Source organism: Psammomys obesus, unplaced genomic scaffold (genome assembly GCF_907164565.1).
Source record: "Psammomys obesus unplaced genomic scaffold, mPsaObe1.curated_primary_1811, whole genome shotgun sequence".
Classification (NCBI taxonomy): Eukaryota; Metazoa; Chordata; class Mammalia; order Rodentia; family Muridae; genus Psammomys; species Psammomys obesus.
The window spans coordinates 3,273,072-3,287,926 of record NW_026592548.1 but is presented as its reverse complement, the minus strand read 5'-3'; the positions used below and the strand labels follow the sequence as shown (position 1 = coordinate 3,287,926).

At 41.6% G+C, this 14,855-nt stretch overlaps 1 protein-coding gene across 1 annotated transcript in view; it reads left to right on the top strand.

Moving 5' to 3' along the window:
• Negr1 (neuronal growth regulator 1) overlaps positions 1–14,855 on the top strand; it is a 727,531-nt gene that overhangs the window by 555,887 nt on the left and 156,789 nt on the right. The window contains exon 5 of the mRNA XM_055614379.1: positions 11,235–11,355. Coding sequence (XP_055470354.1) covers positions 11,235–11,355 — 121 coding nt within the window. The remainder of the gene's footprint in view (positions 1–11,234; positions 11,356–14,855) is intronic.

Genomic DNA, 14,855 nt, shown 5'->3' with positions numbered 1-14,855 from the left:
TTAATTCCACATAAATATTTGTTTAATCAGACAATGTGGTTAATCACTGAGGTGAAGCTGGAAGTTACTACAACTGAGTGATGGTGTAAATAGCCAATAAATTCAGCTCATGATCATTATGAACATGCTAGCTCTAATAACTTACTGTCCACACCAAATCTTCATAAGCACTGTAACTAAATATAAAATGCATATTAGAATTATGATGAGTCACGTAACAAATATGCATGAAAGTCCTAAAGCTTATTAAACTGTTAAAAGACAAAGCCTGCTCTGCCCAATGTTTGTGCACATTCTGTATGGATAAGTCAATGTTGAGTAATCTGAATTTTTGGTTGTTTATGAATTTGAACATTTGGTTCAGTTACCAAATATAGTTTTGTTTCCATTTGGAAGAAACAGAAAACATGTGTGGGTATTTGTTCACACACACACACACACACACACACTGTATCAGGACACAGTAAGATGCATTATTTGATACTGTGGCCAGTACACCTCAGAGGTTTCCCTCAGTATGAAGAGTGGGAGGCTGGGAATTTAGATCAACAGTTAAGAGCATTTTCTTCAGACAAGTGGAGATAAGTTCTGGGCTATATGCCTCTCAGCCAGCTTGGGGTGGTCAGTGCCTCCATAGGTACCCTCACACCACATGCTTTGGGAACCTAGGCTGTGAGGAATCTGTGAAAAGGATTGTAGATGAATCCAGGAGTGTGAATCATCCAAATCAGCTTCATTGTCTTGCAACATAGTCACGCATGACTTTCTCCATGAGATTCACATTAAAATATTGTGAACTCAGATCCAGACACAGACCTGCTCTGGGGACATAAACAGAACGACAAGAGCAGGTGACTACAGCCCACTCTGCTTTGGGGTCCTCTGTCTGGTCTCCTGGATAAGCAAACAACTTGCTTCTAATAACCTCATTGTGCACAGACTGTTTTAAATCCTGCTTTCAGTTTACACACAAAGTGGATAGAGTACTCAAATTATAACACATTTCAGATTCAACTAAAGAACTTTTGGTCAGAATAAACCATAGATCCTTAACAAGCGGATCCATTTACTTAATTACAACATTGTCCCCTGTGTCTTTAATATGTAATTTCAGGAAAAGCTTCAGCTTTAAAAATCTAAAGTTTTGATGAATTTATAGGTTAATAATAAATTCCACGTCTCGATCTTTACTCACTAAGCATCTGTGAGAAATGTACATTATCAGGAAATGGCATTGTTACACATATTAAAGCACACAATAAAGTGCGTTGGATTGTCACGTTACTCCCTGACCACCATCCACAGTCATCAGAGCTACTTGGGAAATTTAAATAATTGAGTTGAGATGTCCTAGAAAGGGACTGGAAAGATGGAGCAAACCGTGAATCCACTTGCTAATCAAGCTTGAGGGCCTGAGTCTAAGCCCCGGAATTCACATGGAAGAAGAAGAATCAATTCCTGTAAGTCGTCCTCTTCCCTTCACATGCCGTATGGTGGGAACGTGGGAGTGCTGATGCATGGCCATGCTCACAAATATGCATGTGGGTGTTCACATGTGCATGCACACACACATGTAAACATGAGTGTAAAATAATTTTTAAAACAAAAGGTCTGGAGAGGTGAATTATAGAAAGAACTCAGACTGGTAGACAGCTGGGCAGTTCTTCACAGAGATGGTGCCTTCCTTCATTGTTCTCTTACTCAGCAAAGATCTTCAGTGTCTACAGCATTCCTGAAACTTCCTGGCCTTGAACTACCTATTAGCCATCTTTCCGTTAGAGCCCAGAGCTTCTCTATGGTATCCATGGCTTCAGTCCTTCACCACTAAGGACATGAATGAAGAGAAGAAAACAATAAGAATAAACATGGAGTCGCTGGACACATGAGGAAATAAGAATCTGTTTAAGTGTCCAGGTGGACTTCACATGGCCCTGAGGAGCTGAGGATGCCCCCACAATGGCCCAGTCTGTGTCTGCCAAGACAAGATCTTCCTGGCCACACCTGGTCCTCACACTCTTAACTTTGCTATGTCTACCTGTTGTTTTCAACACAGCATCCTAAGTTTTTCTGTTAAAACACATGAAATCCTCTATCCCTGCAGAGTGCTGCCTTCCTTATCACTCATGCATAAACTCTATAACTCTGAACTCAGGTGTAATTCATCAGAAACCTATGAGGCCCTAGGGATTTACATTCCCACCACACAACACAGTATCTGTGTTATTTTTCTTACACCCTTTTCAAGATCTTTCATATGTGATATTTGAAAAGCCCCACTCAAGGCTTTATACCTGACACCCTTCAGTCTGGAATGCCCATCTTCTGTGTCTGCATGGCACACCCTCATTTTCTTGCAGCCTCTGCACTTTAAAGAAGACCCCTCAACCCCACCATGTAGAATAAGAACTCCAATGGCCTCTACACCAATGAGAAGTCTTACTCCCAGCACCAATAATCATTGCATCACAGTTTCTTTCCCTTTGTTTGGTAGTTGTCACCCCTCTTTAGAATACATACTCTACAAGAGAAGACCCTTCATTCAATACCACATCCTTATAGCAAAGGTTGAAAGCAGGCACTTAATAAATCCTAATATATGAGTGCTAAAAAATTAATAACAACATAAAAAAGAGCAACTACTCATTTATCTGTGCTACAAAATGCTTGTTGTGTTGACGTTGGCCTGGAAGATGTCCTAACAGCAGTACTCTGGCCTGAGAACATTCCTGTGGCATAGCCATTGTGTGCTTAAAGTGATTGTATTTTAAACACAGGAATGGATCTCTCAGGACCTGGCAATGTTTTCTGAAGATGGCAGTGCACTGATCGTAGAGCTGCTGTTGAACAACACGCTCTTCTGGGTGAGAGCAGTGTACACAGGGGATCCAGCAGTTTGCAATGAGGTGCACAAAATGAGAACGAGGCCAGGAAGACGGGGTGAGCTGCACTAAATAAATATTTGTGAGAAGGGGGCTGGGGCTGGGCTCTTCCTGACAGTTTGTGTGCTGTTCTTGCTGAAATCAGGTTGCTTTTTGTCAGTCAGACTTTTTCTTTCTTGACACACTCTTCAGTTGTCAAATTACTTTTCTGCCAGGCAGTTTTTGTCTTGCCATGTTTTTATTTAATCACTGTAGGAAGGATTTTTTTTTCCCTTGTAAAATATCCCTAGTCCCAAATAAATTCACAGCACCTCTTTTGAAAATCACAGTTTTCTTACCCACCATCTCCCACACCTCCTGCTTGGCGATTCAATGTTTGGTGGTGGTGTACCTTCTGCTTGTCTTCATTTCACCCTCCTGATGTTTACTCTCATTCACTTCTCCTTCTCTTTGAACCAAACGGCAAACATGGCATTTTTGAAATGAGGATAAAAATATCCCTCTGTTCTATCACAGATCCCACTTCTTGCTATATGCTTATCTGTGGGTCCATGGCAAGTCTGCACACACTTTTGTATCTTTGCTCTGGACACAGGAAAACACCACAGCACACTTCCCCATCATGCAAAGGTGATGGACAGTTCAAACCTCAGAATACATGGAGGCAATGTGGTTCTGGTAAACAGGCTTGTTCTATTACTAGGGGCACATTTGTGTGTCACTGTGGAGCTGACCTTGAGCTCATGCGAAGCTCATTGTCTACTCCCTGACTCTGGGTTCCTTCATGTGTGAGTGGCAGCTACCACCAACTGCCATGCTGTCGCCTCACAGCAGGAGCCGAAGAACCCTCCCCTCCCCCACTGGCATGGCTTTTGTCAGGTGTCTGGTCATAGCAGGGAGGGAAATGACCAATCCTCTAAAGAATCAGTGTTTTTCATTTGGGGTGATCTCCTTCAGGGGGCACATAGGCTGTATAATCTTGCTAGATTTTCATCCTCTTTCCTCAGGCATTTGATACAGAGGGCAAAAGAGAGAAATGCGCAGTTTACAACCTCTCTCTGTGATATAAATTGCATTTTTTCTTTAATTTCTCTTTTTCTTCCTAGTTACTCAGAAGTTTCTTTTCCTGTATGGCTGTGTGTGGAAGGATTCTTTAGAATGCATTAGCAATATGAATTATTCATTTCTCAGAATTAAACAATTTAATAACTGAATTTTAATCAACTTCTTAATGTTCTATTTTAAGATTATTGAAGGCCACAGTAACCAAAGGAAATAATAAACCATTCAGTCAACTAAGAAACTGATTCTATACTTATTCTGTGAGGCAGAAACATGGCAGCTGCAGTTCCCTCCCTGATGCTCTGAGTTTACAGTCAGGCTTTTGGAAAACAGCTGGGCCTGAGGTCAGACGGGAAATGATCTCCTGAGAATCCCGAGGAAGGAGTCTCTCCATCTCTAGTATTACCAGTGCCAGTCTACACAACTGACAGTGATAATCCTAGACATGTGGAATTATTACAGCCACATTTTGAGACGAATGTCAGGTTTTCTTTAAAAATATATTATTATTTAGAACAATAAGCAGAAATTCTTTTTAATGACATTTTTATTAATTCTTGGAGGATGCCATACAATGTGTCTTGATCCTATTTACCTCTTACTCATTCCCCAGTCCTTCCCAGGACCTTCCTGTCTTTAGGGTCCTTTTGACTGTCCCTCTGCTGGTGTACCAGTCCTCTACTTCTTAAAACCTTTCCATTTCACTTCCTCTCCCACAATGTTCTGCAAGGCTTATATCTAGGGGTTTTGTTCTAAATATATAAATTATAGCCAGAAAACTACTTCACCAAATGCTTGACTCAGTCAATTCATTGATTTTAAAGTATCCAAGCAAAGGATTTCCCAGCATAATGCACGTCTTTCTAAAAGATGTTCTTTCATGCTACATGTAGTTTTCATGCTCTACCTCATTTTGAAGCCCAAATATCTTATTCCTTAGCCAAGCAAATATAAGACAAAGTGTACCCTATCTGCCTTTTGAAAAGGTCAACTACCTACTGAAAGGCAGAATGCATGTGGAATTCTGGGATAGGGAAAAATAATATCCCAGATCGGCTTCCAGTTGAGTTAATTAGTGGCTTCTAGCATAAGGAAAACATGAGTGTAAAAATCAGCTCTGCTTTTTGTTTGTATCTTGACTCAGTCTGTGCTCAGCGAGGCGAGCATGGCCATGTTTCTTGTCCCCCTGTGATAACTCCTGTTTTAGATAATGTTTTTATTGACTTCTACTTCAGTGCAAACCACTAAGCTAAGCTCTTCCAGGCTCATCTTATATTGCCTGGACAGCAGTTTGGGGAAGTGGGTAGCATTTATTTTACAGCTGAAGAAATTGAGATTTAGATGCATTTAACTTGGTATTAAAGCTTCACACAACTACAAATGGAGGCTTCTTACCACATGCTTCACCACTGCCTAGAAGTTTACTAAGTTTACTTTTAGAGTAAAGCTGCAGATGAATGTTGGACAGAGGTTGAACAATGCTGACATCCTCAAATCATGTGATTTAACTGTGTCTTGGTGACTTGATTTTTGTAAGCAGTATGATGGTATGAATTCCTCACACTTTTTAAGATCAGCAATAACATGCTAAGTTCCTGGCTCCTCTTGAACTTAAAATTTATAGTTTATAAACTAAGGATATGTTTTATAAGTAGAGTGAAATATTGTTGGTATTTGTGCACTCAGAGTCTACTGGCTTCAGAGAAAATGTTTTCAATTCCCATCCTCCTGTTCTGTGGTGATAATGTACAGAAGGCTGTGATTCAGCCACATGCTATAGCCTGGTTCTAATTTCCCAAGGCCTTGATTAGAATCCTACCACTGCATGTATGTATGTGTGTATGCACAAACATACACAGATGTGTGCACAGAAACACATAGACATGTGCACACACATACACAAAGATTGTACCTGCCTTCTATGTGTGATTTCTGGAATTCTTTATTTAGTTACAAAGATTATCTGACCAAGACTGCTTAATTTTAATCCACAACTCCTGGAATCCAAATCAAGGGTATCATTGTTTGCTTACCTATATCACTTCTGTCAAGATGATTCTTACTGACAATGTATTCTTTGGAAGACCTACACTTCCCATTCCTCCCTGAGCATGATTCCTTGATGCAGTTATGTAATGATCTGCCCTTATCACTGTACATCATTCTGAGGTATGAGGATAGTTTTCAGCTTTTAGTCATTGAGTCTTCCAAATTGCATTTTGCCTGCCTTGGCTAAATAATTCTTCGGCATGCATGTGTTTTTGATGACAAGGCTGTGAGTAGCCAGATCACCCACTGAGGATGGCAAAAGACAAGAAGTCTTTGGGCTATTGTGGTGTCACTAGGAAAATTAGTCTGATTAGGCTTTTAAGTGCCAAATAGAGCATTTCTGTTGTCTGTACCTGCACAGCCCGGAGTTTTTGATGAAGAACCTTTCATTCTCATCTTCCTAGAATGACTGGCTACACAATGCAAGAATCTAAACCCACAGAGACAATGACAAGGAAGGTTGCCTCTTTGCAAAGCAACTAATTATTCAAGTGTTGAGTGACCCCTGGTTGACCTTTGTGTTGGATTTCCCAGCATCTCTTCTTAGCACTTGCCTAACATCTGTGTGACAACACTTCTGAAACTGACTGTTTTTCACTGTGTGTCTGCTTCAGCTCATAAGCATCTGTGACTTGGCAAAGGGCACTGTGCTCAAATGCCCGCAGTGCACACCTATAAGTCTACATCAAGGAACACCAGTGTACTCATAAAATTTGAGGGATCAAGTGACTTCCTTTAAATCAAGCAGTCTTTGTGAAGAGAGAAACACAAACACTTTACTGTACCTGTGTGCACGGTCTACATGACTGGCACAGAGCAGAAATTCACACAGTAGTCACTCTGTTTAAGCATTTTCCCAGGGCAGGCATTAATTCATTTTCTTAAACAAAGGACATTTTAGCATAGAATTGCTATTTTGGACAAGCCGACCTAGCATATTTTGGTTTCAGCTGTTCCAGGTTTAGCTGGAAGTTTAACTGGGAGTAATGGTTGTCAAGCAAGTGGGTTACCACACCCCCTCAGTGAAAATACTTGCGACTTCTTTCTTACTCAGAGTACCTAAAGGCTATGTTTTGCAGGATATGTGATCACACTGTGAACTTGTGTTATTTACTGGAACAATATATTTCTAGTTGTGGTGTGGCTCAGTCCTAGCACAAACTTTTAATCCTCGAGCTTTCTGCTTGAAATAATAATAATATAATAATAATAATAATAATAATAATAATAATAATAATAAATAATCAGTATTAAAGTCAATCATAAGTCAATAGGTGGAACAAGCAACAAGTAAAACCTTCTGGAATTCTTTGGTCATATAAATTTTTTAAACCTCCACCCAGGGAAAGATTCATAATACTTGTGTTGGCACCATGGCCTCTGAGAAGCACAAAGCCTACCTGGCATCCTCAGACATTTCTGGGGTCAAACAGATGAGTAGGGCTTGAAGCACTGTGAATTTGGAATTTTCCTAAAATCATGCAGTTGCTACTAATCAACTAGGCAGATCTAACTATGGCTAAGGATGTAGTTAATTATTTTTTCACAAATCCTACCTTCTCTGTGGAGTAGCCAATGATTTTCTCATGATCCTGAGGGATGCCAAGAAGCTCCCATAAGTCCACCTGCTCCATTCTATTTTTTTTTTTTTGGCATGCTGTTCCAGACAGTAGCCAATGACTTTTCATGGATTTAAGTAAATACCACTCTTCCGATAAAACGTCTGCCAAACCTCATCTCCATGAAGCAGCATCTAAATCTGCTATTCTGGCCTCTCAGATGCTATAAAACCTGGTTCTTGGAAGCAGGAAACACTGTGTCCTCTCCTGTATTCTGTTGGGGCCATGGACTCTTCTTCTGGGCTCTGGGGAGCTAACCTTGGCTCTTTGTCTGCCTCACTTGCATTTAAACTCTACTCACAGCTCTTTGCTCACAGTGATCCTCGCTCAGCTCTTACCATGAAGATAATGAGCGAAGTTATGGCCACCCAGAAGAGAAGTTCCGTTCTTTGAGCTGCTTCACATGCACTGGAGTTTATGTCCAGCCATATGGGGGATTTTTATTATTGTTTCATTAATTTGATACTGATAGAAAAATGAATAATTAAATAAATCATGTTTCCCACAAAGTCCTTGCAAAAATGTACAATAGCATTAAAATGTAATGTGAATTTTCATGTCTCTAAGAAAAATCAATAGAGACTTTAGCTCAGTTTTACAACTGTAGATATGAAATGAGAGTCCATGAGAAGCACTCTCTGCAATGAGGGCCCCACACCCCCCCACCGCAAGGTCAGTGTCTCCATCACACAATATGCACCTGGGACATTTTCTTATGAATATTTCTATTATTGATGCATTCTTTGTCTACAATTCCATGTAACAGAGTATGTGTCCCTTAGAGCTGCCCACATGCTTCCAGGTAGGGTACTGTCTCTTTAACTCTGGCTGTGAAGCACCCAGTGCCCAGCATCTGCACACTGGACTGTATAAGAGCATTTTAATGATGAATTACATTTTCATTTCGCTTCATTACACCTGGGTTTTCAGGCAATGTTCGGGATTTCATGCATTTGTTTGTAATGAGTCATGGCCCCCTTGACAAATGGGAAACTAATTTCACTAACCAGGTTAGCAGTGGAAGCTCTGACAGAGGACCTGTTGCATATGGTGATTTGTCTTCAATAATAGCTGGAAATCAAAAGATTACAGCTTGTTAGCCTGACAAGAAGAGGCCCGGAAAGCCTCTGAGAGCACTAGAGAACACACCTCTTGGATGTACCTCTCTCGATGAGCAGGCACATAACAACTGACAGGTGTGGGGGGGAGGACTATGTTGGAGAGGTCTCATGTGTCTTTGGCTGCATTCTCCAAGGTGGCATGAATCTCTGCTTGAAAAAAAGTTAAGGGTTATTGAATTGTTCCTTATAGTGTATTTCTGTCAATATATGTTCATTCATATATCTAAATTACATGTACACATGTATTATTTCATATTATTTTCTCATTCAAATATTTCTGATAGGGGGCTAGAGAGATGGCTTAGAGGCTAAGAGCACTGTCTGCCCACCCAAAGGTCCTGAGTTCAATTCCCAGTAACTACATGGTGGTTCACAACCATTTATAATGAGATATGGTGCCCTCTTCTGGAGAGCACACATACATGAATGGCAGAACACTGTACACATAATAAATAAAATTAAAAAAAAATATTTCTGATAAACATTCTTTCATTACTTTCACCAAGTTATTAAAGCAATTAAAATTATTACCTTTCATTTTTTTCTTAGATTATAATTTAAACTTTACTATTGAGAATAAAATTACTGCAGCTAATAGAGGTGCTATTATTTCAAAATGAAGTACCTGGTATAGAAAATTATGAATGTAGTTAGGAATGTTTAAAGGAAAGACAGCATTCTCTTTTAAGAATGCTTTCATATTCACAAGACCCTGGAACTAGACATTGAAGGCCTCCACTTTTCATTGCTTTCTGTGGAATCCTCAGATGTACTCTCAGTACACGCCCAGCTCACATATTCAAATTACTTGTATTTACATCTTCGAGTTTCTAGGTGTAGGGACCCCTCTGTGTGGTACAATTTAGAATCTATTATATTCAAACCTTGTCAAATGCAGATGCTTATGAAAAGGGTTTTCATCCAGCTCCTGATCCTGTCACACTACGTGAGCACCCTGGCAAACTGCCCAGTGGTCTGAGCCAATTGCCCTCACCTCCTAATGGTTTCCACACTACACTGTCTTCTGTCAAGGGTCCTGTTGGCCCCAATGTCTTCATGGATCCCAAGCCTGGGCACTGTCCAACAAACCCATTGCCTGTGTGTCAGCACAGTGTGCCTTCCTCCTAGTCCCAAAGTCTCCCTCCTCTTCCACTGTGCCCTCAGTCAGGCCTTTCCTCAGCACAGCAGCAGCACTGGACCCTTGTAAAGCACAATATAGTTGACATTCCTGTGTTAGGCTGTGCCATTTCTTTAGATCCCCAAGGATCCTTAAGGCCCTTCCTGGCCTCCATCTTCCTCCCATAATGGCCCTATCTCCCTTTGTTTCACAAAAATGAGAATTTCTGTGGCTCTCAGGTCTCAGACCTTATGTGTTCTCTACCTGGAGGCTTTCTTCAGATATCCACAAAGTTAGCACACATACCCCTCGACTCTTTCATGGTCCCTCCTCTGGGAGGACTTACCATTTCTGTATTCAAGTGTACAAGAAAGAACACCTGATATGTGTAAGTGAAACTCATTCTGTTTGTTAGTATCTTTTTGGCCATGATCCTGGGAGGCTCAAACCCAGGGCCCAAGAAACGTTACCAGTGCAGTACATCACAATACATTTGTCACTTTCTGACACTTGGCACTGTATTTATGCCAAGTGGCCATGAATTTTACTGTCTGTAGTCTATCCCCTTTTCTCCCACATGTTCTAGGACTCATACTCAGTTTTTTTCGGAATATGACTTTATTGTGCTTTGAGAACTGCCTGGAACATGTGGAAGGCTCAGTAACCATTTGGTGAATAAAGTCTACAGTTTGATCAACTCTAGTAAACAGCTCTGAAGAGAAAGTTGCTTTAGTTGGAGCCACAGGGAGGAGAAGGGAGGACAGATCTTTGGAAGTGAAGAGCATCTGGGGATAGGAAACTGGATAACAGTCACAAAAAAAAAGGAAAGAGTCCCCTGCCTCCCTAGCCATAGCTGATTTGAAACTCTGCATCTACATAGCAGTTTGACCCTCAGGTTTTCATATTGATGAAATGGGAATAATGTTGTCCAGGCTCAGGGCATCATGTGAGGAAAACAAGAACCTGAAGCAGTAGTGCCAGCTGCCTGTGATCGCTCTATAAAGGAGGGTGAGATGGAGTATGGTTTGACCAGGATATTGATGAGGTATTCACCTCACTGTGCTATTTTTCCAATAGAAAACCAGCCAAAATGTATTGCATTTACTCTGTACTCCCCGAGAACATTCATCTATTGTCCAACTTGAAAAATGGAGCTGAAAATGACTGGTCTAGTGTCTGAAACATAAAACACAGGGGCTGGTCTGCACTGGACTGCCAGGCATGATATCGCTTTGAATACAGAAGGAATAGGAGAGGGAGAGAGAGAGAGAGAGAGAGAAAGAGAGAGAGAGAGAGAGAAAGAGAGAGAGAGAGAGAGAGAGAGAGAGCCATTCCTGCTGAAGATTACTTCTCTTTACCCAGCATGGTGTTTTTGTTTCTCTTTCAGTTGCTCCTACAATCCAGGAAATTAAATCTGGCACTGTGACCCCTGGACGCAGCGGACTGATAAGATGCGAGGGCGCAGGTGTCCCGCCTCCGGCCTTCGAATGGTACAAAGGAGAGAAGAAGTAAGGGCTTTTGTGAGCATCACCATGTTTCCAGCACTTTGGGCTAATGTGTTTGTGTTCCAATACTAAGTTTAAGCAATTTCTGTAACTGGCTTGAATGATTCTCAGCAGCCTTCTTATGGCCAAGCAGGATAGAGGGGCCCACACGGGAGGCATGAGGAGCTAATGGCTTTCTAGAAGAAACATCCACATTGGTTTTTATAATCTCAGAAATGCCTGCAAATCCCCCATGGCTGATACCTTTCCCTCCCATGCTTCTCTCTTTCCTAGCAACCATGTTTACTTAGAAAGCAACCTGACTCTAAAGGGCTTGGGCATGGATTTCTCAAGAGTACTTCAAAAGCAATAGGAGCTGCAGTCTGGACTCTGCTTCCTTAATAAGCCAGAACCCTTTCACCTGCTTTCTCCACCATAAGAAAGTTTAATGTTTTGTTTTATGTTATAGGCTCGTGTGTTACATATTCCCTCATTGTCAGGCCTGTAGAGATGGCCTGCATGGAAACAGGCCTAAGCTAAGAGATTTCACAGCTATTCTTTTACTTCTGCTTGGTGTGCCTATGGCCCAGGATGTCCCCATAGTCTTGGCAAGAGCGGCTGAGCAAGGGAAGATTTGAGCCAACAGGTTTCACTTTATTTCCCATCAGTGGGCTCAACCTCTTCAGTTGCTCTTACCAAGCCAGGCATGAAGACCACTGTGGCCTAACTAAAGGCTGCAATACAGGAGGCACTGTATTTTATTTTGCTTCAGATCTAAAGAATATTTTTTAAAAATGTTAAGTGGAATTTTGTGAAACTGCTATTTTTAAGTCTAAATATTAAACTAAGTACCATCAGTCATGCCACTGAACAAACATTTGTGGGGTTTATGCACCACGATCATAAGCATAACTATTTTCAACTGACATCTGTAAGATAACTGGTAAAACCTCACAAAAATCTTCAAATTGTCACAATGAATGAGCCTGGACAAGATGCAAACAGGTGTCTGCATTTTATTGTATTAGCATGTGTATAGTGTGTGTGTGTGTGTGTGTGTGTGTGTGTGTGTGTGTGTGTGTGTGTAGGTATGCTCACCCTTGGGTATACATTGTGTAGGTTAGAATCCATGCCCAGGATCATTCACTCTACACTTAATTTCTGGGGTGGTATCTGTGAGCTCTCCACCTTGTGTGCTGGGACAAGGCCTCTCATTGAACCAGAGCTTACTATCTTGGCTTGGCTGATGGCTCCAGGTCCCTGTACCCCTGTCTTCCCTGGCCTCAGTTATAGACATCTCCTGTCATCCTGGCCTTTTCTGGAGTGTGGGCATGGACTCTTTTGACCAGCAAGCACTTTACCCTTTAGATATCTCCTTACTCCTCTGTTTTGACATTGGAATCGAAAGTTAATGTGCAGAAAACAACCGCCCATGCCAATAAAAGATTTATCATAATAATAAAGGTTAACCTTAGTAATTTTTATTCTAAATAACTAGTTTTAACTAAATTCTTGGAAATGTTGTATATGCAACTTCTTGTCATTGGAGGAATTTCAGTCTCTCAGTCATTTCACTAAGTGACTTAGCTATCCATAATTCCAAATCTTCTTCTCAGTGGCTTGATAGAGGCTCTGTGTTTTAAACATGGTGGGGTTAGATGAACTTCCTTGTTCTCCTCATTCGACTCACAAAGCTTGTGCATTCACAAAAACAGCCTTTCTAAGGTTTTGGTAAGCTCATCTGTGTGAATATTATTCTGTAGAGGGCTGCTCAACCTTCTGAAAGTCACAAAACTTTCTGCTCAGACACAGTCTCATCTAGTTGCCCAAGAAATATCTATGAGCACATGACACATCTTGGCAAGGTCCTTAGTAAATGGAGCCTCAGTTCTTCCTTCCCTTAGAAGCTCTGCCAGAGCACCTGACTCCCCTGTTCTCCATAAAAGAAAGTTTAATCTGATTAGGATTGTCTTACCTGTCTTTCAGAGTCAGATTTTGATCTGTGGCATTCACTTTCCAAAAGCTAACAGTCAGAATCACCCCTCTTGTCCTCCAAACAGGAGCCCCTCTATTAGTGCCCACCTCACTTCCAACTGCCTGTAATCCTCTGGAGCCACACCTCCTCCTGAATTCCTTAAGAATTTCCAGAAAGGCTAGAGTGGCCCTGGGCAAGTTTTGTAGCCTGTGGCAATTAGATAATCAACACAGGAACAAAGCCTCACTCCTTACTGGAGAAATGGGCTGGAAAACTACTTGCTGACAGGAAGGTAAATTGATTCTCCCACCAATGTTTACAAAAAACACACTCACACACCTGCAGAATCTGTCAAAACCAGATGCACATGGGAAAGATGAATGGGCAGTGCAGACCCATCATTGCTAGAGTGTTAACTGAAAAAATATCCAAATTATCAAAAGTCAGTAGAATAGTCTCCTTTCAAACTATCAAAACAACTTCTGTGTGAAACATGGGAGAGCCCCAGGTCTGTGCACAGCACTGTCTGTACATAAGTGACCTGCCATGACAGGCCAGGTGGTGCAGGTGTTCCCCATCGCAGGGAAACTCACCCGCTGCTGTGTGAAGGTGGCACTCTGCTGATGATCCACGTTAGCTCCTACGAGCAGGTGGTGATGGATGCTGGTATCCCTCCCTCTGCTGGCAGGAAAATGTGTGTTTCTGAGCATTCTGCACAAGTCAGGGCAGTTGTGGCAGAGCTGGCTCTCAAAATCCTCACTCAGGGTCTATGGGGTCAACCCCTTTGTCTGGTTCTCAGGGTTGCTCGGCAGTCTATCAAAGATGGCTGTGAAAAGCCAATGATGAACACCAAGAACTCCAGCATGTTGCAGAAGGAGATACGGCTCATGGAAACACTCACTAATAACTCCCAGTGTTTGTCGTGAAAGACACAGGCACAAATGGGATGAGGTAGACACACAGCAAGGATGGCACATCAGGTTTCCCAGGACCCCACCCAAGAAGAAGCTTCTGCCAGAGACCCCAGCAACATGGAAGTACTCACAGCAACTTGTGCTCAGAGAGTGTTCATCTGTAATCCTTATGCACAGGATCAGAAGCAACCTACACAAGATTTTACTATATTTAAGGAAACACAGATGCCCATGTCTCTTACAACAAGATGGTCAAAGACAGATTTTCACTTAGATAAATACACAGACACACATACACATAACATACATACACACACATGCACAAGTGCCCATGTACATTTATGCACACACATAAACACACACGCACACACACAAATAAGCACACAGGTACACATGGACACACACATACACGGACACACATAGACACACATATACAAGCACACACATGCACTAAGATACATTCACTCACACACACTCAGCCACACATACAAAGGCACATACATGCTCACACACAGAGATACACATACACATAGTTATACGCAGACATATCCACAGACACATGCACATACAGAGACACGTTCACACACAGAGAGATACATACACATACACAAAGATATATGCATACAGATACACAA